This window comes from Abramis brama (assembly GCF_963993115.1).
Source record: "Abramis brama genome assembly, chromosome: 22".
In the NCBI taxonomy this organism is placed as follows: Eukaryota; Metazoa; Chordata; class Actinopteri; order Cypriniformes; family Leuciscidae; genus Abramis; species Abramis brama.
The window spans coordinates 17592893-17620643 of NC_139984.1; the positions used below are offsets into that span (position 1 = coordinate 17592893).

Here is a 27751-nt window from a genome sequence, read left to right on the forward strand (position 1 = left end):
TCCTTAAAAAACCTGGTCTGGATCCCTCCTCCCTCAACAACTACCGCCCAATATCCAACCTACCCTTTCTGTCTAAAACCCTGGAACGTATAGTCGCCTCAAAACTACAATCCTATCTTCATGCCAATAACCAATTTGAACCTCTCCAATCTGGTTTTCACCCCCTCCACAGCACAGAAACCAATCTCCTCAAAGTCCTCAATGACCTCCTTACATCCGCTGACACCGGTTCCCTCAACATCCTTATCCTCCTCGACCTGAGTCCAGCCTTCGATACCGTGAGCCATAAAATCCTCATAAAAGCTGGCTCTGCTCCTACCTTTCCAACAGATCTCACTTCATCTCTCTCCATAACCACACCTCTGCCACAGCCACAGTCACCCAAGGTGTTCCCCAAGGCTCCGTACTCGGCCCCCTCCTCTTCATCATCTACATCTTCCCCCTTGGTCAGATACTCCGCCACTTCAACCTGGACTTCCACTGTTATGCCGATGACACCCAGATCTACCTCAGCACCAAATCCCCCCACAATCCTCCCCTCTCCCACATCAACTCCTGTCTGTCAGCTATTAAAACCTGGATGCAACACAACTTCCTCAAACTCAACAGCGATAAAACAGAATTCCTCATCATATGCTCCAAATCCACACTCAGCAAAATCAATAACCCCACTCTCATCATCGACGGCACCATTTTCTTCCTATCTCCCCAGGCCCGCAACCTTGGCGTGATATCCATCATGTCATTAAAACCTCCTTCTTTCATCTCCACAACATCGCCAAAATCAGACCCTCTCTCACACCCCCCGCTACTGAAAGAATCATTCACGCCTTCATCTCCTCCCGACTGGACTACTGCAACTCACTACTCCTTGGCATTAGCTCTACCTACATCAAACGACTCCAACTGGTCCAGAACGCAGCTGTCCGACTCATCACCCACTCCAAATCCTGGCTCCACATCACTCCAGTCCTAAAACAACTCCACTGGCTTCCTATCTCCCACCGGATCACCTACAAAATCCTGGTCCTCACCTACAAAGCCCTTCACCATCTGGCCCCCTCATACCTCACTGACCTCCTCTCCTCCTACCAACCCTCGCAGTCCCTCAGATCCACCTCAGCCGGTCTCCTCTGCATCCACAAGTCCAACCTCCGCAGTTTTGTGGACAGAGCCTTCCCCAGGGCAGCTCCCAGGCTCTGGAACTCCCTCCCCCAAGAGATCCGCACCTCTGAGTCCCTCACCATCTCCCAGTCCCGCCTCAAGACCCATCTCTTCACCTCTGCCTATCCGTAGCCCTACACCCCCTCCATTTTCATCTGTGTTTGATTCTTGTTTTGTTTTGCATTGTTTTTATTATCTACCTGCCCAGTAAAGCGACTTTGAGTTCGTGAAAAGCGCTATATAAATTCAATTTATTATTATTATGTCGCATCCCAGTATGAACAGGAGGTTTACAGCGAAACTGTATACGGTACCCTGTCAACAGGGTATTTTGTTATTGATCTCCAATGATCCAGGTGACTATCCATGAAACAGCCCACTGTCGACCCTTCCGCGTCAGTGGTCCCGTGAACGCTTTTCTGTAGAGTTGGGGGGACGTCGTGGGGGGACGTCATTGGGGGCCTGGGTGTCATGCTTGAAAAGTCCACGCGGCTGAGTCCCACCATGTCTGGGGGGTAGAGAAGCTTGTGGATACCAATGTTGGAAATGTTGAGAAGGCATACGTAGGTCTTACACCAATATTGTGATAACGGACACAGAGGCTGTCGGAGGGGGCCTGGATCCTGAGGCTGTCCCATGACGCGAATGAGTTTCAGACACCGACACGTGTTGGTCCCAAGCTTCCTGTCCAGCTGATCCAAAACTCGTCCAGGTACCAACGGCAGTCATCTCAAATTATTCCGACATACCATTGGCAAGGACGATTGGGCAAACCATACCTGCCATCGAGCTTGCACAAGAGTGCCCAAAACTGTGCCACAATGATCAGCGAAAACACCAATGGCCTGTAATGCAAGTTCAGTTAGATCCACCACTAATGGGTCAGATGAAGCTTCACTCAGAGAGGAGTGTAAGGCCACAAGCATATGCGCCAAAGAATTAGAAACACGGCCAAGGCTTGCTATAGAATTGTATACACGTGACAGTAGCTCATCAGTGCATCTACACTCAACATTGGGGCAGCGCACGTTTTCGCGAAGTGCCTCATCAGGAGACACAATGAGTGCTGCACCAGTGCACCAGATTAATGCGGGCTAGTATCACTTTTAATGTTCCTTCCAGTAATTCAACAACTAAAGACGCCCCAACTGACACTGTCTCACCACCAGGATGACACGACTGATCTGGAGGTAAAATTTTCCTCAGCACCTGACATCACTGGAGTAACTTAGCTTTAAAAAGCGAGTCAGAGGCAGCTACTGACATCACATCTAACTCCTGTCACGTTTGCATCATTGGCGACGAAGCGATAGCTGATTCAAACTGATTGGCGAGAGTTGCCGTGTGCAGGTGGGGAGGAGCTGAAAATGGAGACATGAAGTCGGACACTTTCTGCTTCCCGTAGTGATTCTCGCACTGCGTTAGCATACTTTACCACAGCTGAAGTGGAATAAATGCAATATTTGCCAAATACACAGATGTTTCAGAGACATTTTCATTCAATACTTTATGTACTGCTTAATACAGCATCTGTTTGTACAAGAATAAAGTTCAACATAAGCCTATACTATCAATGAAGTGGGGTCTATGTTTTTTTATCAGTTTTATTTTGATAAATATGACACAATATAACATCGCGACTACATAAAAAGAGTGTTTACTGTTATAAAAACAGATTTGTGAGCTTTAGTGGAACTTAGTGGAACAATCGTGAAACAGCTCTGTCGTCATCAGAGCTCTTGCAGCCGCTCTTGAGAAACTGCACTGGGTGAGTTCTCCAGCTGCTCTTGAAACGGTCTTGTGGTACTTTGATACCATACGTCACAGTCACGTGGTGTCTGCGCTGTCTCAAGTCAGACAAAACTTCAAGTCAGCCGCCGATCGGTCTGCGCAGAGCTGCATGAAGTCGAACAAGCCTTATGCAACACGGGTACCTCCCCTCTAATGAGTATATACGCCCCTTCAAGTTTCAAGTTTGTTTTTATTTATATAGCACCTTTAAACAGCAAACATGACTGACCAAAGTGCTGAACAAAACACAAGGTAAAAAGACAAAAGGCAAAACCACACATTCATGACAGAAGCTCACAATGAATTAAAAGCTAAAGAAAAAAAGTAAGTTTTAAGAGCAGATTTAAAAACAGTTAAAGATTGTGCTGATCTGATGTAAACCGGAAGGCTGTTCCACAGCCTAGGGCCGGCAATAGCAAAGGCTCTATCTCCTCTATTCTTTAATTGTCATTCTTTAAACAGCTGATTGGCCCATTCTTTAAACAGCTGATTGGCAGCTATTTTAGTGCTCGGCCCAATCTACTTTCAACAAATCACTTACTGCTCTTTAAATCATCATTAAAGGGGTCATATAATGCCATTTTTGTACAAGCTAATATGATTCTTTAGGGTCTAAATTAAAAGTTTGTAATATACTTTAATTAAAAATTCTCATTAGTATTGTAAGAAAACACTCATTTTACCTGGTCAAAAACAGCTGTTTTCAGCACGCCGTTTAAGTGCATGTGTCTTTAAATGATAATGAGCTTTGCTCACCCCGCCCCTCTGTTCTGTGCATACACCGTAACACAATAACCATAACGCGTTGTTCATTATAAACGTGGGATTATGAATTATATTGAGAACGTCGTATATAGAAAACATGCCGTAATGTACCCTGAGTGTAGACCTTAGCCGCATTCATCGTGAAGCGTGCAGCAAGCGATTTGCAAAGATTAATATAAATATTAATATAAAGGTTAATAAAACGTTACACTCACTTCTTCTTCTGGAGGTGCAGCAGGAACACGAATAGTTGGTACCGATCCTTTTTTCAGGAGCAGCTTCTTAGCAAAACTAGCTTTATATTGACCTCGTTTATAAAGCAGTCTGGTGTGTGAAATGATTTGTGCAAACATGAAAGCATTGACGTTGATCGTGGGGAATATTCCCTTCGAAAACAAACTCAGCCACTGCGTCTTCAGCGGTTCGGATTTAGGAACATCAAAATGACTGCTGTGTTCCTTATTACACCCAAGAACAGAATACCACAATCGCTTAGACGCCATTCTGCTCATAGACAGTGCTCCAGCGTATCAACAATGACCGCACCGGTCCGCGCGGACTATGATTGACAGCTCGCTCACGAGCAAGGGTGGGTCTGTGTTCAAACGCTGCTGTCAATCAACAATCATGGGAGGGGCGTCGATTTTGTGACGTCACAAAATCGAACGGCTTGATTTGAAATGGGGTAAAACATAAGAAGATTAAAAAAAAACCTCTGGATGGATTTTTATCATTTTATGATGGTTGTGTACAGGCACTGCCAGCACACATTTCAGTACAATCAACTTGTAAAAGTGCATGTACCATTATATGACCCTTTAAGAAAATGTAGGGGGTGCATTTGTTCACTACTTGGGTTTGAGTGGAGGTTTTTCATGGATTCCTTTCTATAATCAAAATGAAACTATTTTTTTGTTAATTTTTTTTTACATTGGTTATCAACTCAATGTATGACAATATTACTTTGTTATATCCTTATCCTGTTATATTGCTTTAACTAATAAAAGCCTTCCTCTGGGAAGTGACATTCTTTTGGTGGGAAAGGAAAAGCACAAAAACACAAGTAGCTATTAGCAGTGGATTCTCTGAGTATTAATTAATTTATATTTAAGCTATAAAAATATCAAAAAAGAAAACTGTCGAAGCATGATCACAGCATATGTCTTAGTATTCTCTAGAAATATTTGCTTTAATTGTTTATTTTAATGTCAAAATGTTTAGTTCAAAGAAAGTACTGTTGGAATGACCCCAGTATCATATTTGTCAAGATCAGAAACAAACAAAGTTCTCTTTTATCACAGGAACACTGTATACAGACGCCAAATATTTAATATGTAAATACTTTTAAAATGCTACTGTTCAGGGGTGTGTGTGTGTGTGTGTGTGTGTGTGCCCACGCCCCTCATGTAATATGTAAATTGAAGGGGCGTGTCTTAAAGACACGGTATCCAATGCGACTGTTACTGGAGGGCGGATAAGACAGATATGTCTTCCTCTCCTCCCGTTTTCCTTCGGTTGGTGTGCGGCTATGCTCAGACTGGGCTGAAACCTGAGTCTCTACGGCAAGTTGAGACCAATAACCAGCCCATTTCATCACCAGCGGATGGTAGGAGGGCAGCTGAGAGTTCATAAAATGTATACCGGCCGCTAGAAGCGCGAGCATGGCCTATTACTTGTGTGATATTAGATAAAGGGAGTGCACCTTTGCGTCCGAGAGCATGGAGGTGACGTATGCTGCTTTACAGCATCTGCAGTTTGATGCGTAGAAACATTGCTCACGGATAAAGATGGATTTACCTCGTCGTTTTCCAGACCCGCTTCTCAACCCGATACTGTTCAATGAATCCGCTGCTTCTCTCGTTATGAATGAAGCGTGTGCGACTGGGAGCGGGTCCGGCGCCATGGCAACCAGCGCGTTGAGAAACGATTTTGGCTCCAACATTCATGTGTTAAAAACACTGAATCTCCGCTTCCGCTGCTTCCTTTCCAAAGTCCACGAATTAGAGCGTAGAAATAAGTTATTGGAGATCCAGCTGCAGCACGCCCAGGAGCAATCCCGGTACCGACTGCTGTTTTCCCGGGATAAAGCGGTCCAGACGAACCTCGAACTGCCTTATTCAAACGCACTGTGTCAATCGAGACTCCCCGGTAAAATCTGGAGTTTCTCGCACACCGCCCGATGCGGAGGACGGTTCGAGACTCATCAGGGGCCTGGAGTGTCCTGGACTCATCCAGACGGTGTCGGGGTTCAGATTGACACCATAACACCTGAACTCAGGGCCTTGTACAATGTGTTGGCCAAAGTTAAGCGCGAGAGAGACGAGTACAGAAGAAAGTAAGTCCAGCTTGAGCTTATTTCAAGTGTTTGCCCTGCAAAAAAAAAAGTGAGGAAGCTCATTTCTTTAGCAGCAATTTTTGTAATTCAGGGGAAATATGGATACCGCAGTATTTGTTACTCCAACAAAATTCTGGTTACTTGATGTTAGTTACCAATGTCATAAATAAGTGGAACAAACTGAAAGCTTGATACACTAATTGGAGATGCCATATTAATGCATAATAGTTTGACAATTAAAACCATTAGCCTAGACTTTTTTTACAGTAACTATTGTACTTTGGCCACAACTACACTGTAAACAAATAGTTGGTTTAACTTAAAAAAGCAAGTTCCTGGTTGCCTTAAAATTGAGTTCATTGGAATTAAAAATTTGAGTTAATACAATGAAGATTGGTTTAATAAACAGAAACTCAAAATAGTAGCCTATGTTATCTCCACCACATTAGTTATCTAAGTTGATTTGACAAAAGATAAAAAGTTGTGATAACAAATCATGAAAATATTTTTTTACAGTGTAACCTTAGTTACGTGTAGTTACACGGAACATTTTTTAAAGTTTTCTTAAAGTTTTTTGGGGTTTCTTTTGTAACATTTTAGTTGGATGTTCGTCTAACATTGTTTAACATTACTGCATATTTGTTTCAGAACGTTCAGAGAACATTTAAAAGTTATGTTCCCATAATGTTGGCAAAATGATAGAATAGAACATTCCCTTAATTTTTTTCACTATACAATCACATAACCAAGAACAAACTGGACATTTTAAACATTCAGAAAACAATAGCGTTTTATATCTTAATGAGAACAGCAACATATTTTTGTTAGTTGGGTTGATTATCAAAAACTTTCAACAAAAATAACCCTTCTCCTTTCAAAAACAAGAACTTTTCCCCCCTGTGTGTTCATAGTAAACAAGACTGTGTGTTTCCTTTCTATTTTATATGGCTGTCCCTGGGGTATAGGTTTTTCATAGTGTCTTAAACAGTAAGGCTCTATCAGTAACCCCTGTATGTTCTCTAGTATCTTATTACAAAGCGTCCAGTTTGGATATGAAACCCAAGAAAGCAGGGGTGACATTTTATCAGACAGAAACATTAGCTTTTTCTCTCTTCCAAATGGGGATCTCTGCAAAATCCTCCCATTCAATATGAGTCTGTGGGAACTGCCCTAGAACTTCAGTAGAATCTCTTTACAGTTTCTCTTTACACCTTTTGGGACCATTAGTCCACGTAATACACTCCCACCCATTCTGTGTGGGTTTGGTTCATACATTGGGAATTTCCCCCTGATTATATTCTCTGTTAGACTTTTTGAGGTGTGTCATTCAATTCACAGGCTGATTCAACCATTTATTTTTTTCATTGCCGGTGGGAATGATCCAGTACATGTTGATTTAGAGGATACATTCCCTGTTGTTGTTGCTAAAAGATGCTTGATTTTGGTGTGTGTACTGCTGGAAAAGTGATGAACAAAACATGTGTCAAATTCCTCAATTCTCCGAGCACTAGTGTGGGGACTCATTCATTGCTCAACACAGATATGTTACTGTAACTTTAAGGCATTTCCGGTCATCTTGTAGCCCCAGACATATTTTCTCACAATATCTACAGTAACCCTGAATTGTTTCCCCAGACTGTTCTTCTTGGCTGTGTTGTTATCATAGTTTGTTTCAGTGGCTGATGTAATAGTAATATAATAGTCTGGCTATAGAAGGTCTTGAAATTGTTTCTCATCTGCCAGAACAGAAGTGGACTGTCTGTGAGAAGAAGTGGACAAATGAGCCACACAATGATTCATTTCCAGGTCTTGAGTGAGGTGGAAACCCCACTTTATAAAGAGTGTCTGTATCCTTAGATTATTCAGTGCTTACTAAGCTTACAATACCGTTAGGAATGGGCTATTTCTTTGATAAATGCTTGAGTAAATAGTCATACTGTATGTTCGACTTGTCTTTCCTTAAGTGCCCAACACAAAATTAACTCTTTTTTTGCATGGCCCTCTTTGCTCTGCTGTCATCTCATGTTTGTTTTGGCCCTCAGATAGAGTGTCACAGTAGCAGCCGGTGGGTTAGGATGGATGTTGGTGGTCTGTTATATTAAATGCGATCTGAAACAGGTGGGAAGTGTGGCATCAAGCTCATATGCAAAGACCGTCTCCTAGGAAATCATTTAAACAAATATAAAACCGGTTTATAAATTAAGCATTTGTTTGGCAACCAGCTTAATGTTTGGTCTAGTGTTCTTAGTACAAAGCAACTGTTCTTAGTACAGAGCCAAATTAAAGAAACTGCAAACTGTTAAAGAGTTTGCGTTTGCTGATTTTAATCGTATCTGGCTATTTTCAGAGTTTTGAGTTTCTGAGGTCAAAATTACATTACTTAAGTCAAGAGTTTTGAGCCAAAAACCATTATTGAAAGGGAAAAAAGATATTCAACCCAGTTATTTTCATGTCTGTCTAACATACAAATCATCTCGAACTGATTGAACATTTTAGGTAGCTTTGCATATCTAGAGAATGGAGTCATTCTGCTCCACCCCTTGGAGTTTTGTGCGAATTCTTCACCCATCCTCCCGTTCCATTGGAATTCTTTGTCTGATTAATCCTTTGTGGGAATTCCATGGCTTTGATAAAAATACAGGTTTATTAAACTGTTCTGGACATCTCAATAAATGTTTTCCTCTTGTATTGTTAAGAAACTAACCCCAAGTAAACCGAGAGCACTAAGTCTCTTTTGGTGTTGTGTAATTTTTTAATTGGTGTCATGTTTGTAGATTCATTACCATTTCTATGGCATCGGTTTGGATTGATTGTGCCTTTTTGCCTAATATGACACCGAGAACTATTTAAAGTAGGCATGAGAGAATGATAGTCTTTTCTTAACTATTGTGATATGTATATGAGTGACGTGGCTTCTTGTACAAGAAGAAAAACTAGTGCAGGACTTTACTGTCCATCAGGAATGGATTGGATCGCTGTATCATTGTGATTTGCCCATGTGAATGACAGGTTGTCCCATCCTCATGCCCCCCATTTTCACACAGTCACATGGTGACTTTAAATCATATTTATCAGTCCATCATGAATTTTGTGCTGGGAGTCAGTTTATCATTTCTGAGCTCTAGCTTTATGATTCAACACATGACACATTTTTGTGAAATCAACTCGAGTTATAAATCTTTAGCACAAAAGCCATGCATTCTGCAGATGACAACTTTCAGGAACACACTCTTTCAGAAGGTGTTTTATAACCCCAGCAGATGCTCTCCACTGACCCGTGTGAGTCAGGGTGTAAAGTTCTGGTCAGGCATGTTGGCTGTAGCTGCATGTGAGGGGATGTTTTGTGTGAGGGATCACTGGTGTGTAAGTGAACAGGAGGTAAGCCTGCAGCAAAGTGAGATCATCTCTCCAGGCAGAAAATGATTTAGTAGTGCTGCCTCACTGGGCAGGAAATCACTTCTTCCCCCCACTCATGCTGGGAGTCCAAAATCATGGGCACTAGAACATTCTGAACATTTTTACACATCCAAGAAACAGCTGTCAACTGGTATGAAATAAAAGCTTTTATTTTTTAATCTTGAATGCAAGACATATTTTAAGGTACATTTTTGTTTTAAAACTTCAGAATATTTATGTGTGTGTGTATGTATGTGTGTCGGGCAGAAACCTCATATCTCCAAATTAAAGCACTACTTTTACCCTTGTATTGTAAAGCAGAGAAAGTCCAAACTGTGTGCGCCACTTATACATCACTTATATATAAATCAATGGGCTATTGATGCTAACAAATTATTCAGGCTTGTCAATTTTCCTGAAAGAAGTTATTCTGCTTTTTCTCCTCAGCTAGCAAGTTTTTTCATGATGATGCACATGATTGACTTTCAAAAGATTTTATTTCTGCCAGATTGCTGTCAATTAGCCTATGTGGTAAATAGATTTCTGAGAGACTGTTTATTGTGCGGGTTTGTAAATGTCCAACTAGTGTACAGACAGATGGAGTAGACGCTGCCAGCCAAGACACTATGCATTTAAAAACTGAACCTCAAAAGCCCTGGTGACGCAAATGCTTAATAAAAGCCTGACTGTCATGCTGGTTTGGATATTGACTGTTCCCTTGTGAAAAAGAAGTACACTTTAACATGCTTTTAAAAAGAGAACTTATTATGAAAAGAATGTACTTTAAAAGAATATACTTAAGTGTGAACTGAATGATAGTTTTTTTAAATATACAAGTGTACATTCAATATAATTAAACCCATTTCTTTTTCACAAGAGTTGCTTTTTGTCCTGATTTATGTGTAGACCCCCTGTGCCACAGAAGGGAGGGGTTTAGATCATGTGTCTGAGATTCTTGAGAGCTCTGTATCGATCTGAAACGCAGCTCGCTCCTCCTCTGATGTTCTGGGTGTGGACACAGATGTGCACTACTGAAGACCCACGGGACTGTCTGAGACCGATCGCTATGTAGGTCAACTTTGCACATAATGTCAGGATTTTCATTTAGCGGTCATTCTCTAAGGCAATAAACATGATTTTGACTTTGGAAAGTTAATAACATGTGGACATTGTAAAAGTCAGTCCTGATGCTAGAGTGATGTGGGTGGTTGCTATGCAGTTGCTGAGATGTTTTAGTTGGTTTCTTACTGGTCCAGGACTCCAAGTTAAAACAGTCCACCCTCAAGTAAGCATCACCTTTTTTTCAAATACATTTAGCTCATGGTCAGAGGGTTTAGGACAGAAGAATGTTGCCAAAAGCTGATTTTGGCACAGGAAACGGACGTTTTAGTAATGTTCCATCACTAAAATGAAATGGAGTATATAGCCTGAAAGCCTTTTTTTGTGTGTTCGGCCACGAATATTGCATATTTACCACAGTATTTTGTGTATTTACTGTGTATAGCTATCATTGGATTTTTCTTGTTTTTTTTAAAAGGAAATGCATGCGAGTCATTATCCAGCAGCAGGCAGGATATATAATGTACAGGAATTAATGAGCCCACTAAGTCCAAATGCATAAAATAGACCTGGCACGAGGCCCTCGTTTTATTTTAAAAGGCTTATTTTTACATTTATTTTTAGAGAGACTGAGCTACAGTTTTATAACTCAGTATTGAACAATTTCATCATAGTAGTCATGTGAAAAATAAAGGATAGCCTTTTGAATTTTATGATTTTAAGTATTAGGACATAATACAAAAACATCTAGTCTATAGCAGGCCTTAAAATGAGGTAAATGCAACCTCAGATGAATTACAACACGACATATTACACTGTCATATTTTATTTAACAAAAAATAAAGCCAAAATGGAGAAGCCATGTGTGACAAACTAAGTACACTTTATGATTAGTAGAACCATCTTTAGCAGCAATAACCATTTTCTGTACGACTTTATCAGTATCTCACATCGTTGTGGAGGAATTTTGGCCCGCTTTCTCTACAACGTTGCTTCAGTTCATTGAGGTTTGCGGGCATCTGTTTATGCACAGCTCTTTTAAGGTCCTGCTAAAATATTTCAGTTGAGTTGAGGTCTGGACTTTGACTGGCCCAGTGCAACACCTTGATTCTTTTCTTTTTCAGCCATTCTGCTGTAGATTTGCTGGTGTGCTTGGGATCATTGTCCTGTTGCATGACTCAGTTTCGGCCAAGCTTTAGCTGTCGGACAGATGGCCTCACATTTGTCTCTAGAATACTTTGGTATACAGAGGAGTTCATGGTCAACTCAAAGACTGCAAGATGCCCTGGGCTGCAAAACAAGCCCAAATCCAGTGTGATGGACAGTTTGCATGAGGTGTTTGTGCTGATATGCTGAGGTCAGTTTTCGCCAAACGTGGCGCTGTGCATTATGGCCAAACATCTCCACTTTGGTCTCGTCTGTCCAAAGGACATTGTTCCAGAAGTCTTGAGGATTGTTCAGATGCAACTTTGCAAACCTAAGCTGTTCTGCCATGTTCTTTTTAGAGAGAAGAAGCTTTCTCTTGCAACCCTTCCAAACATGCCATACTTGTCCCGTCTTTTTCTGTCATTAACTTTAACATGTTAATTGAGGCCTGTAGAGCCTGTGTAGGACTTGTTTTTTGTTCTTTTTTGCAATTTCTCTGAATTGCATGGTCTGACCTTGGGGTGAATTTGCTGGGACGTCCACTCCTGGGAAGATTGGCAGTTGTCTTGAATTTTTTCCACTTGTGAATAATCTTCTTCACTGTAGAATGATGGACTTAAAATTGTTTGGAAATGGCTGTATAACCCTTCTCAGATTGATGGCAGCAACAATTGCTTCTATTAGATTGTTGATGTCTTTCCTTCTTGTCATTGTGTTAACACACACCTGAATGCTCCTGACCAGCAAACTGCCAAAACTTCTGCTTTTATAGAGTTGGTCACACTTCCTGATGATCTGTTAATCAAAGGCCCAACCTTGTTTTGACTGTGAATCATTATCATTTTATGGATTTATTGACCAGTGGAGTTCCAATTCCAGTACAGTCCATAAACCTCTTTGATCAAATCACTTGAACACTTTTACTGAACCTTATAAAAAAAATCAAAGCAGAGTTCAGAGATCAGTGTCTCAAGTGAAAGTTTAACAAATGGGCTGTATCTTCAGAAATTAAGCAGAAATATACTTGCTTTTTGACATTTAATGCGCTGCGAATGAATGTCCATGGACAGAATATGGTACATTCCTCAACAAAAGTGGTTACAGAACAGACGAATATAGAAAGCAAGGGTACTCATTTACATGCCTAACATACCACTGAACATACCACTGAACTTTCAAGAAACATCAGTCAACTCCATCTACACATGTTTGCTTGAAAAGGTTTGGGAACCTTTTGGATCACAAAATCAGACACTGAAAAAAAAACTGCTCGTTTACATACCTAACATAGCAGCTCGTGACTGCAGCTTTCTCTGCATTTTGCCACAATTTCTGTCTGCAAAATATGTTAAGGGGGCAATAGTAGGTTCTCCTGAGATACAAATTTCTGAGCATATATTATTCTGCCCTTATATGCATTAACCGTTCAAAAAGCCTCTTATGCTCAACAAGAAATATTTCATATTATTTATTTATCAATGTTAAAAACAGTTGTGCTGCTTCATATTGTCATGGATACTGCACATTTTTTCAGGATTCTTTGTTTAATAGAAATTTCAAAAGAACAGCATTTATTTGAAATAGCCTATAAGTTTTTTGTAACATAAATGTCACTTTAGATCAGTTTGGTGGTCTTCTCTAGATTCCGCTCTTTGGTGGTCTCATCTGATCTTTATGATAATCTCACTCTGAGCTCCTTTTTTGAGTAAATTCTAGGTGAGATGATGTCTCTTTGCACTTCAGGCATTTCAGAGGTGGTGGACAAATGAAAAAAGGGTGTGTTTTTATGTGGGACATAATGCTTTGAAAGTCTTCACAGGTGCTATCATGATGAACCCCCTCACGGTCACCTCACGTTATCACTCGGCCCTATTCATTTGTACACTTTTGAAGCAGTTTAAGATTACAATGGGACACAGAACTTTTGAGCTATAACAGATTTACCCCTGTCCTTCTCTTTCCTCATAATAGCTCTTTGAAACCCCGACCCGATCTCACACAATGGGAGAATTCACAGCAATGTGTACAGTGATGGCATATAGTGAAGAACAAAGAAAGCACCTCTTCATTTTGTGGTGTGTCTCATCTTTCTTTTCATAAATAGCAGTTCATTCAAAAGTTTTAATCCTGTGCTTATTGTTGACCAGGTGGGCATTCACAAGCTTTCGATATGCAGTATTCATCTACATTTGCTCATGCCATTGTGAGAGTTTCCGTTTATATTGTGTTCAGTGTCTTTTGGATGAAGTGGAAGCTCAGTCTATGCTGCAGCAGAGGAAATGAGAGGAGTTTGATTCTCATGACCTTGGGCTGTTGTCTAGTCAGCTCCACTGGATCCCAGTGACATTCAGAGAGATCCACACTGACCCTGCACTGTCTGAACAGCCAGATCCATGACGGATCTCCACACCTGGATCAGTTCTATATGGATCTAGATTTCTGATTCTCATCTACCTGTGGTCTTTCTCAAAAAATGATAGCTGGTTAAAAAAAAATTATGTCTCAAATGAATGTTGTTCTTTTGAACTTTCAATTCATCTTAGAATCCTAAAAAAGAAAATTCAAGAAAAATATTAAGCAGCACATCTGTATTCAACATTTATAATTATAAGAAATGTTTCTTGAGCAGTGAATCAGCATATCAGAATGATTTCTGAAGGGTCATATGACTCTAGGACTGAAGTAATGATGCTGAAAATTCAGCTTTGCCATCACAGGGATAAAATGTATTTAAAATATTTTTTTAAATAGAAAACTGTTATTTTAAATTGTAAAAAAAAAATGTAAAATTGTATTTTTTTAAATTAAAAAATAAATGCAGCTTGGGTGAGCATAAGAGACTTCTTTCAAAATCTGAAAAAATCTCACCGACCACAAACCTTTGACCGGTAGTTTGTGTATTATATGATTATGGGATTGCACTTTCACTCTTATACCCTGAGAACTTTATCCACTCCTCTTGTTTTCACTGAAGATCCACAGCCTCCACATGCTTTTCATGCCTGGCCTACAGATCAGCTTAACATAACAAGTACAACTCTTTGTACTAAACAGATGATCCCTTCTGGATCTTGTCATGTTGAGTCAGCACTTGCAGGTGTCTTGATGTCTGAACCATCACACAATGCAAGTGTAAGACTAATGGAGTCTATAATCCCTTGAGCATGTGAGAAATCAAAGGATTGGGATCTTATAAAACAAGAGAAGCTGTCATCCCTTAATCCAGCCGATGAGGAATCTTACTGCATAACTGACTACAGAATCTGACGAGGAATTCCGCAGCATGTTAACACTTTGCAGTAGACAGGTGGTTATTTAAACCTCTGATGCATGAATTATTATTATTATTATTATTATTATTATATTTCTTTAACGAGACATTGTCATATGGATAGTCATCCAGTAATTATACTGACCCAAAACCTAATTCATTTTGATATGGACCAAACAAAATGATTAAGTAACATTGATTCAGTGACCGCATCCACATTGATAGATTTGGTTCAGTGAAGGATTTGTCAAGACTGATTTAAACCGGGCTGGACTTTTTGAACTATTCACAGAAAGAACTGGCACATTTGCATGGGAATCGGATCACACTGTTTGCGTTATACGTGTTTGATTCACTTAAAATAACTGGTTCATAAGAATCATCTCTTTGTGAATCAGACTCCGTTGACTGTTGTATGTTTATTTAAATGTGTTACACGAGGAATCTATATAAATACATTTTACCCGCAGTGTACAATCAATTTAGTGTATCACATTCAATATAGATGCCGAATTCACAATTATAACTCGGGTAATTCTAAAATCTTTAGACATGTGACAGAAGATTCAGTAGTGTAAAGCAGTGTAGGTAATGCCGAAAAGATTTTAATCAGACACCGTTAAACACTGCTTCTGGAACAAGAGCAAAGAAACCGGCACAATACTTTACCTCAAGCATTTCTCCTGCAAAAGTTAAGCTTTTATTCACATCCTGCTTTGCACTACAGTCTCCATAGTGATTTAAAGGGAGCTTGCTAGTGTTTTTGGGGAGTTTTAAAGTTATCAGGAAGATTCTCAATGGTCAGTGGCAGAGGGAGGATACTGATGTTTTTCTCAAGTCTCTTTTGAATACATGTAACTGAACAAACATACTTTTGTGGTAAACCTTTACATACATATGATTTTTTAGAGTTGTGTACAACTATATGTTGTACGTTTTTTAAAAAGCAGTTTTGAATAAATGGTAAATACATTTTTATTTTAAATAACTTTCATCCTCTTTTGAGCCACTAATTATTTGTAATGTAATTATTTGACTCCAGATCAAGACTTTATCACACTATGACAAACTGTGCACATTTATTTCAAGTACAATCTGTTATTGTGCTTGTATTCCAGATGGGAGGAGGAGGTGTCCAAACGTCAGCAGATGGAGTCTTTGGTGGAGACTTTACAGGAGGTGAGATCTCAGCCCTATTACATTGTGACTGTGTTGATGTTTGACATCCATACATCTGCACCGATGCATGTCTAGCTTTTAGGTAATTCTATTGTATGGAAGAAAATTCCCCACCCACACTGTAAAAATATATTCTGAGACCAAGTAAATTATGCAGAAAAAAACAACCAGAGTTGCTTGATTACTGTAGTTTTGTAGCATGGAAACTTAACATTAAGTTCAGTCAAAACATTTCATTAAAATAATTAAGTAAATATATTCAACTAAAAAAAGCCATGCAAACTATTGCCTTCATTTTCACCCACTCATTTTTTTTTTACAGTGCACAGCAAAACTTTCTAAATGTTTTCCTTACAGAGTGTTCAGTCGTCTGAAGCATTGCAAGGAGAACTGAATGAGAAGATGGATCGTCTTAAAACAGAGCTGGTGGTCTTCAAGAGCCTAATGCCTCATGATGTAAGTGTCCTGCTTTATCTGGTACCAATTTCTGCACACTACTAAAGACATGCAAAACATGCAAATATCCATTTACAACAGTACCTCCTCATTTAAAAGAGTATAATTTGACTGCACCTGTGAGAGATTAATAAAGATTACAAGATTGACTTTCAGGGAAATGAAGATGAACCCATAGGTAAATAGCTCTGGCATTAGACTGAATAGATACCCATAGATCTGTGTGGACAAATAAGCAATGAAGCAGTTAGGCTTCTGGCCCTGGAACAGATGCATATTGTTCTTTACTGTTGAGTAGCTGTTGCTGAGTCCCAGTAATAAAGCACAGCTGACTGCTGCCTCCCTGGATAATATGTTCATTAATGTGAATGCACACTGTTACAAAGCATTTCAAAAGAAGCTCAACCATCTGTTGTAGCCAAATGAGTTTAGAGAAGTTGATCTGCCTTTGAGGTTTTTAAAATGCTTACTAACCCATACAAAGCAGTGTAGTGCTGTTTATGCACACAAGTTTCTATAATAATATAATTATATATATAATTATATAATACAGTACATGTCAAAAGTTTGGAAACATTACTATTTTTTAATGTTTTTGAAGAAGTCTCTTTTGCTCACCAAGGTTGCCGTTATTTAATTAAAAATACAGTAAAAACAGTAATATTGCAAAATATTATTACAAATTAAAAGAACTGTTTTCTATTTTAATATATTTTAAAATGTAATTTATTCCTGTGATCAAAGCTGAATTTTCGGCATCATTACGCCAGTCTTCAGTGTCACATGATCCTTCAGAAATCATTCTAAAATGCTGATTTGGTGCTCAGGTAACATTTCTTATTATTATTATCAATGCTAAAAACACTTGTGCTGCTTAACATTTTATTTTAACATTTTAACTTTATTATTATTCATGCAGTTTTTATTATCTAATATTAAAGGCACAGTATGTAAGTTTCATCACTAGAGGTCGCTTATTCATAACAATAACACAGGCGCAGCTTGATGATGCCGTAAATGAGCGTGGAATCATGGGAGTTGTCGTCTTCACGTCCACAGCCGATGGAAAGCAATCCGACGGGACTCGGGCAGAAATTGTGTTCATGAATGAGCTAATGTATTAAAGTTATATTAACATTACTGTGGTATGGGTCGAGAGCCTGGGACATTTTACGTTGCTGTTTTATAATGCTTTATCTGACGAATTAAAATCGTGGGGTAACGCAACGCTGTTTAACTTGGTCAACAGTTGCTCACCTGCCTAATATATTATTGTGTGTATATATATGACACTGGCCATTTCACTGGTTAAAATTACTGATTTCTCTGGTTCTGAACATTGTTGGAAACATTTGGTATAATGTAAGTACACAATTCAGCAAAATATATACCATTGTTCTAGTAGTTTTGGGATATTTTAATCTAAAAATCTTACATATTGTGCCTTTAACTGAGGCTGTGTAGAATATTTGCATTTGTACTTTTAAAAAAGATTTTTCACACCACAGGGCTGTTTGCATGATATTTCTATGTAATATTGCTTAAGTATGTTGTGTTACGTTTTTATAAAGCTAGAGAGGTATGTTTTCCTGTTCCAGTTTTCTGCTGAATCAGTGCATGACGGATTACGTCTAAAATGTTTCATTATCATGCATTTTTGTATAGGAAGTGTCTGACTTGGACACTAAAATCCAGGAGAAAGCCATGACGGTTGATATGGACATCTGCAGACGCATTGACATCACAGCCAAGCTGTGTGACGTGGCACAGCAGAGGAACTCAGAAGACATGAGCATGATATTGCACGGCAGCCCATCCAGAGCTCCTCCCGAGCAGAAAGGGGTACGGAAACTTACTCTCAATAGATTCTGATGATACCTTCCAATTTACTGGAACATTGTGCAAATTTGGAGCTCAAATTTGATTTGCAGTACATGGAGTTTATATAACAGCTTATCATGCAATTTGAATCTTTCAGCAATCAGAGAATGTGTGTGTGTGTTGTAGGGGATGGCGGTATGTAGGAGGAAGGAGTGTAAGGGTGAATCAGAGGAGCAGAGACTGGAGACTGATGTTGATTCTGCTCACTGTGAGGAGGACATGCCTGGTTCTCTCAATATCACTGATGAGATGAAGAGGATGCTCAACCAGCTGTGAGTCTTCATAGTCATTAGAGGAGTGTTTCTCAACTGGTGGGTCACAAGACTGTTTTGAGTGGGTGTGCCGTCAAAAAAACATGTTTTTTCTGGATTGAGACTTTAATTTTGAAAGACGTGAACGAAAGCTGTTGACTCTTCTGTCAGACTCAGTTTAAAGGGATAGTTCTCCCAAAAATCAGTATAATTTACTCACCCTCAAGTTGTTCCTAGAATTTCTTTTTTCTGCTGAACACAAAATATATTTTTAAGAATATGGGCAACCAAACAGTTGATAGTCCCCATTGACTTCCATAGTATGGAAAAAATACCATGGAAGTTAGGAGGCAGGATCTCTTTATTTAACAGTTCAAACAAAATAATAGAAATGCGTTAAACACTCAGTAGCACAGAATAAACACAGGCGAGAAAGACATACACAAGCAATTTACTTTGACTAGAGAACAGACAAAGGATGAACAGAAAATGAGGGCTATATATACACAGAGCTAACAAAGGGAACTAAATGAACAACAGGTGAACTTAATTAGTGTTTAACTGGTGCACACAAACACACACACGCAGAGCTGATATCTTTCTAACATTACTTGTAATGATTTTTAAGGACATTATGATAAATACTTTGCTTGTTACATACATGTGCAACATTTCAGCTGTAAATAAATTATTAATGTTAGCTAGATTGTTCATTACCTGTCTAGCAATGTATGTTTATGCAGCTGAAATATAATTAAATAATGGTTTGTATTTTAACATCTATCGCATGTCAATTATGTGTAGTGAGTTAAAATTCGAGCTTCAGAACTTCCATTAAAGGGGTCATATAATGCCATTTTTGTACAAGTTATTATGATTCTTTAGGGTCTAAATGAAAAGTTTGTAATACACTTTAATTAAAAATTCTCATTAGTATTGTAAGAAAACACTCATTTTACCTGGTCAAAAACAGCTCTGTTTTCAGCACGCCGTTTAAGTGCATGTGTCTTTAAATGATAATGAGCTTTGCCCACCCCGCCCTCTGTTCTGTGCGTACACCGTTTGTAATAACACAATAACCATAATGCATTGTTCATTATAAACTTGGGATTATGAATTATATTGAGAACGTTGTACATAGAAAACATGCCGTAATGTACCCTGAGTGTAAACCTTAGCCGCATTCATTGTGAAGCGTGCAAGCGATTTGCAAAGATTAATATAAAGGTTAATAAAACGTTACACTCACTTTTTCTGGAGGTGCAGCAGGAACACAAATAGTTGGTACCGATCCTTTTTTCAGGAGCAGCTTCTTAGCGAAACCAGCTTTATATTGACCTCGTTTGTAAAGCAGTCTGGTGAGAAATGATTAGCGTGGAATATTCCCTTCGAAAACAGCTCAGCCACTGCGTCTTCAGCGGTTCGGATTTAGGAACATCAAAATAACTGCTGTGTTCCTTATTACACCCAAGAACAGAACACCACAATCGCTTAGACGCCATTCTGCTCCAGCGTATAAACAATGGCGGACTATGATGACAGCTCGCTCAGGGCGTGTCTGTGTTGAAACACTGCTGTCAATTAACAATCGTGAGAGGGGCGTCCGACCGTGTGACGTCACACGGTCAGACGGCTCGATTTGAGACGGGGGGAAAACATATATAAGGAGATTTTTAAAAAAAACACTGGATGGATTTTTATCATTATATGATGGTTGTGTACAAGCATTGCCAACACACATTTCAGTACAATCAACTTGTAAAAGTGCATGTACCATTATATGACCCCTTTAAGAGAACATAGTGAGCATTGATGCTCCCTGTTTTTCACTGTGCATTGTGGGACTTTTTAGGTAGTGAACTTTTTAGTTCTTTGGAAGTATTATGTGATTGAGACAGCCCTTAATATGGCTGACTCCCTGATCAGTGCCCTGACTACTGAACTAGGGATCTGATTGAGACGCACCCTCAGTCAAAATACACATGCAGGGAATAGAAACAAAACAGAACCAAACAAAAACAGAATATATAAGTTATATATATATATATATATAATTTTTCAGGAATTAGGTCAAATAATAATAAATAAAAAATAAAAAAAATATATATATATATGGGTCACGGCCTAATGACCATGAGAAATTGTGGGTCCCACCGTCAAACCAGTTGAGAACCACTGCATTTGGAGGACACCTTCTGATGGCTTTGTGTGTGAGAGAGAGAGATTTATTATTATTATGTTTATTATTATTGTAGTGTTTAGTTCATTTGTTGTTTGTAAGATCATTAAGGGTTTATAACATGGAAAACAAAATGCTGCAAAAGTATAGAGTATGGACTTTTGTATGATCACTTACTGCCATCTTGTGTACATATGGGGAACATGGTCATTTTGTGTGCTGTGTATTTTCCTATTTGAGAGAGATCTCTTTTTATATTATTTTTATATTAAATTACTATTATTACCATTTTTCTTATTAATTGCTTTAATTAAAATCTGGATATTAACTTGTTTTTCTTATGTTAATTTGTTCTATGTTATGTTTTATAGTCTTTTGTTTGTTATCTTTTGTTTGTAATCCTTTAGATTGTGGATCTGTTGATTTTCCTTTCCTTTTCTTCTCCTTGTGTCTCCTCGTTTCCTTCTCTTTTCTCTTCCACGTCTGTGTCTGCTGCCTGTCTTGTGCGCAGAGGTTGCTCAGCTAATTGGTTTGTTGGCAGGCGGGAAACGTTCGAGTTTGACGATGACTGTGATAGTCTGGCGTGGGAGGAGACGGGGGAGACTCTTTTGCTCTGGGAGGATTTCAGTAACTACAACAGTCTCACCACCTCCGCCGCTGCTGCTACAGGCACCACAGTGTCCTGCGCATCTGACTCTCACGGAGAACCTCAGGAGCAGGTGAGTCAGCAAACATGTTTGGATAAAAGTGCCAAATGATTCAAATGTAATGTAAATGTAATGTCTATATAGGCAACTACAGGAAGCACCCAATTAAATTAAACTAAATACAGTAGGCAACAACTCTGTTAATGCTCACTCACAAGCATAAGAAGAATCACTCTCATATTGGCTAAAATACTACCTTTATTTCTGTGTGATATGTTTAGTACTTTTTTTGTAATTATTTAATTATAAATACATTTAAAATATATCATAAGTATACATTTAATATAAACTTAATTATATTTAATTATATATGTATTTAAGTATTCAAGTATTTAAAATACTCAGTAATTTTTTTACTGACCATCAAATTAATACTTTTATTCAGGAAGGATGCATTAAATTAATCAAAAGTGAGATTAAAGACGTATATAATGTTACAAAAGCTTTCTATTTCAAATAAATGCTGTTCTTTTAAACGTTCTATTCATCAAAGAATCTTGGGGGGGAAAATGTAGCACGGTTTCCACAAAAATATTAAGCAGCACAACTGTTTTCAACATTGATAATAATAAGAAAATAATAAGAAATGTTTATTGAGCAGCAAATCGACATATTAGAATGATTTCTGAAGGATCATGTGACACTAAATACTGGAGTAATGATGCTGAAAATTAAATATATATATATATATATATATATATATATATATATATTACATGCATACATACATACGTGTGTGTGTGTGTGTGTGTGTATATATATATATATATATGTGTATGTGTGTGTGTGTATATATATATGTATATATATATATATTCAAATAGAAAACGGTTATTATTTTAAATATTATTGTTTTAATGTTTTTTTTTTTTTTTATCAAATAAAATAATAAATTGTATGAAACTCATCCGGAAATAACAAACAGACTTTTTATCACTCTTAAAACTAGACATGATCAAGTGGTCTACACCATCATCATACAAGTCTGACCCATGCTTTTTTGCTTAAAGGTGAAGCCACAACTTTATGTATGTTTTGTAAGATTCCCTTATCTGTCAAACATATTTTATTGGATTGTCCTGGACTTAATACAAGCAGAATGCTCTTTTATGAAGTTACTTCACTTAAGGACATATTTAATAATATTATAGCTGAAAAGGTTTTGGATTTTTTATCATATGTTAATTTAAAAAATCTTGTATAATATGACTTTTTTTTTTTTATTGTATTTATATGATATTTGTATTTTTGTAATTTAATTTTTGCCATGAAAATAGCTTTGAATGCTGACATGGCAATAAATAAAATAATCTGAATCTGATCAAATAAATGCAGCCTTGGTAAACAAAAGAGCCCTTTTTGAAAAACGTTTTTTTTTTTAATATAATTACAGAACCCAAACTTTTGAATGGTAGTGAATTGCCAAAAAATGCTGCCTATGTATTTTTTGGATGTTTCTTGTGGCTAAATATGCTGTCTTACTAATATTGACCATTACTGGCTGTACAATAGTACAAAATGTATGTTGACTCCTGAGAATATTAATAATACATAATGCATTATCCCGCCAGGATCGAAGTCTAGGTAGCCTCATAAATGAAACAGAATCCATCTTTAAGACCAGAGAGCAGGAGTACCAGGACACCATCGGAGAGATTGAGGTGAGAGAACGTATGTGAATGACACGTTTCAGCTGATATTTACTTGAGTTCAAAAACCACTATCTTCCTCCCGCAGCTGGAACTGGCCACGGCTAAGAGTGACATGAACAGACACCTGCATGAGTACATGGAGATGTGCAGTATGAAGAGAGGGCTGGATGTACAGATGGAGACCTGCCGGAGGCTCATCCAAAGCACAGCCCCCACCGGCAGGTTGGTTTAATCGTATCTTAGTTTTAGCAAAACTTTAAAGTCAGCATGAAATGGAAGTTGTGGTAGACTTTTCTTCCCTATTGTGACGTATATCCAAGTGAAACGGATTCTCGAACAGGAAAAAATGTAGGGCGGTACTTAATTTTGTCCATCGGGAATTGATTGGACGGTTGTGGTTTGCTATTGCTGTGATGTCATGTGAGTGACAGGTTGTCCCGCCCTCACGGCAGTAAACATCATCAGAGAAGAGAAGTCACTGCAAGAGGGAGGGGAAGTTATTATGATTAAAGATTTTGAATTGTCCAATTTGATTTAATGGTGACTTTAAAATGAAACCAAACTGAGAATGTAAAGTAAAACTGTATGAATCTCCACAAAGGCTTTTAATGATTTATGTTCATGTCCTCTGTTTTCCAATGCAGACAGTCGCCCTCCTTCAGCTCTGTGGCCAGCAGCGATTCAGGAAACACCGATGACATCCAGGATGAGCTGGAGCCTGATGGAGAGAAAGAAGGGGCTGTAGAGATGAATGGAGAAGTTAGATGATGATCAGCCCTGTGTCTTTCTGGTTTCTCAGCTTCTTTGTGAACCAGTCACTCTTTTAAGTCTCTGGTCACCTTTTCTTACACAGTATGGATGAGTGTGGAATTTCAGATTCCCAAAGAGTAGCCTAAGTATTGGTGCTTTATATGCTGTCTTAAAGCAGGACTAGCTGTGCCCTCTTCATCAGCACTGCCAAGGCATGGCTCCATAGTCTTCCTCACTAGCTTTAACTGATGTCACTCTTTACAGTGTGATGAATACCATATATAATAATGCATATTATTATAAATAATATTATAAAATATATCATCATATAATATGGTAACACTTTACAATAAGGTTTCATTTGTTAACATTAATGTGAACTAACAATGAACAATACTTCTACAGCATTTATTAAAGCTGCAGTCGGCAAGTCTGGCAGATTGGGTCGACTTAGCCAAAATTTTGAATGTTTACAACTCTCATGCCCCTCCCCCACTACCAGCGAGCACCCTCCCATCGAGGTCGTGCTCGTGCGTGTATGTGTACCTGATTTTCTGTGAACGCGTCCGTCTCTTCAGCATCGATCAACACCATGGACTCGGAGGTAGGCTGCCCTGCCCTGGCTAATCTACCCATAGATAGCAATAACCGAGGAAATGGAATGTCGTGTGCATGTGATATTGTAACGTGCGCGCCGCGAGGGAGGGGGGATCTGTGGCGTGTGCACGACCTGTGATTGACAGTCAGATCTCACACGAGTCACACCCCCCTGCGCTGATTGGACCCGATGATCCGGGAGCGGTGGATTTTTGCAAAACAAGTAACGCGCTCCAGGTGGAGTTAGAAGCTCGGGTTTTTTTCTAAAACCACCTTATTTATGTTGTTCTGTCGGATTATAGTGTCGATTTCACTGAATATGATAAAAAAAATGTTGCCGACGGCAGCTTTAATCTTAGTTAAGTCTGTTAAGTAAGGGATAATGTACATCCAGCTGGTTGTTAAGAATCACCCTGTCCGGGGTTTATTCTGAAATAACAACAGACTGGATGTACATTATCCCGCTTATTACACGGCTACTTGCCATACAAGTAAATAATTAGACACGAAATATTGATCTTCGTTGAAATATTTGATCAGGTCTTTAAAAGTAAAGCTTCCGCGGAGAAAGCATTTGCTAGCGCTGCAAGTTCAAACTAGACAGACATTTAAGAGATATGGTATACAGTCATTCATACCACTTATTACACGGCATTTCGCCACATAAATAATTATGGATTATATTTATTTCAGATTAAACCATTGAAATCGTACCTGTTTGTATCTTATAATCCAACATTGTACAAAACAGTCGTCGCAAAATGTCAGCAGCTGCATTTGTATGAAATGAGAGAGCGAGTCCACGATACTGGATGGCATAATACAATAACTAACGTTACACAAAATATGGATTTGACTGAGTTTTAATATTTTATTAGCTCGCCAAATGCAAAACTTCCATGAAGAAAAAACGTTCCTAGCAAGCGTATAGCGCTGCTGACTTCAGTAACCCGGATGAGACTGTGTTAACTGTTTTCGGCGGTTATCGAGGAATAACATACTGCTGGCTGGCGTGATTGACCAATCAGAATCAAGCATTCCACAGAGCCGTGTAATAACGTTAGTTAATGCACTGTGAATGAACATTAACATGGACATTTTTGTTAAGTAACATCAACAAAGTTATATTAATAAATGCTTTAAAAATGTATATTGCTCATTGTTAACTGATGTTGTAAATTGTAAAGTGTTACCTATAATATAAATATTATGATAATATATTAAATATAAATATTATTTATTAAATGCATAATTTCTGCTATCTTGCTCCTTTGTTTACATGAATCTAAAAGGCAAGTTACACACCCATCGGTTTAAATATCACACATATTAAAACACATTATAGAGGAAAGTATTCTTCTACATCGAGCTCTGGAATAGATTCAGGCTTTTAACGTCACAATAGTCAGTAGATCAGCCATGCAGTATCCTTCACAAAAATATCTTGAAATATCTCACCAGTTCAGATGTTTTCACCATATAAAACTGTTGCTCAACTAGACCACCGTGCACTAAGATCTATGCAATAATCTGGACTGATGTTACATTCTGTGATTCTTCTAGCTGGAACCAGATTCAGTATGTGTGAGTTGATGATTCTCCTTAGTTTTGCCTTTGTTTCTTTGTATTGGCTCTTTCAGTGTTGGAGAGTAGCAGTAAAACCCAAACTCATGTGCCTACAAATATACACTGTCTTAGTTGCCTTATATTTTTCTCTGAATATATTAAGGACATGCTTTGCTCTGTTATAGACCATTAAATCCTGAATCATATCTTTAGTACAGATGATGACATACTGTATAATTAATGTCTAAGATGTTAAATGGTGTGACATGAGATTTTCTGGATGATCTCAAGCCATACTATATCTGTCCTCAGGTGTTGAAAGGTTTGGTCAAGCTGCAAAATAGATACTGAAAACTTTGCTATTACGTTTAGTTCTGTGTGTGGGTCATTCTCATGAAAATGCTATTTGTGCACTTTTGTGTTCTGTTTGAAAAAAATATTGAAAAATTAGATTTTAAATACCAAGTATCAAAGTACATATATGCTAACCCTAAAGCACTAAATTATTTCAACCATATTACAGCAAACTAATGTACTTATAATAGAGAGTAGATTCTGTATGTTTAGTATAACTCTGTGTCATTGTGACTCGAAATACATTTATAACATTTAAAAACATAACTATTATAATAATAAGGTTTTTGTCAGAAAGAGAAAATGTCACAAGACGCAGAGACAAATTCTACATTTCTCAGAAAATTATAATTACATTTCAATAAAATAAAGGTCTTTTTTTACAGTATAATGTAAATGTTAAACAAGCATTAAGAATTCAAATTGTTTTATTTAAAATAAAAAATTATATATTTGCATTACAAACAGTCAAATGAATTGTTTAATGGGACTAAGTCATGGGGAAGCACACTAATGACATCACTTCCTAAGAACGACCCACACACTATCCCCTCCCCTCCCACAAAATATGATTTTGGCTTCTTATTCGAGAGGTGGTTTATAAAATGGAAATGATTATTCATTATTTATTTATTTCATTGTAAAATGAATAATTGGCTTTATAAACTAAAATTATGTTCATATTAGCATAATACATGCATTGCTTTTATTATGTTTGTTAATTTTTTTTATTATTATTGTTTCTGTTTTATTATTACTTAAACATTAATGATTAATTGCTTTTAAACAGTATCTGGGTGATGGAGGTTAAGTTTTGCTATTATTGCCTTTTTTAATTATTGGAAATGAATCATTCCGTATTTTATAGTATCCTCTATATGGTCATTCAGATGTTGTATGTTGATACAATTTATGATTTAATATTTGCCTTAAATATGGGCCATTCTAATAAAATGTATTAGTTTGTGCTGTATACTAAATAAATAAGCTGATTGATATTGAGCTGAAAACAGCATGTCTGGAAATGAGAGTTTGTTTTTGGAAATCTGGAGGACTATGCAAGTCTTATGTAGTTGTACTTTGATTTTATGCTGGTTTTAAATAAATAAATAAAAAACAGTTTGCCTTTTCAGTCTTTTATGACACTATTTTTCATCCAAAATCTACTTTTTAAACTTTCGATTCATCTTTGCAGCATGCAATGTTTATTATATCATTATTTGTGACAATGAATGTTATTTGAGCTTCCCAA

The 27751-nt window shown here is 37.9% G+C and overlaps 1 protein-coding gene across 2 annotated transcripts; it reads left to right on the forward strand.

Annotated features, from left to right (window-relative positions):
- The first annotated feature begins 5195 nt into the window (after nucleotides 1–5195).
- iffo2a (intermediate filament family orphan 2a) lies at nucleotides 5196–27612 on the forward strand. 2 transcript variants are annotated; one of them, XM_084099234.1, is made up of 9 exons: nucleotides 5196–6055; nucleotides 16046–16106; nucleotides 16464–16562; nucleotides 18228–18404; nucleotides 18570–18715; nucleotides 21385–21592; nucleotides 23152–23241; nucleotides 23318–23454; nucleotides 23877–27612. In XM_084099234.1, exons 1-9 carry the CDS (start codon nucleotides 5508–5510, stop codon nucleotides 23998–24000), a joined length of 1590 nt encoding a protein of 529 aa, XP_083955360.1. In that variant the 5' UTR covers nucleotides 5196–5507; the 3' UTR covers nucleotides 24001–27612. The 2 variants fall into 2 exon arrangements, with proteins under 2 accessions (XP_083955360.1, XP_083955361.1); XM_084099235.1 differs by having other exon boundaries at nucleotides 21415–21592.
- The last annotated feature ends 139 nt before the right edge of the window (nucleotides 27613–27751 follow it).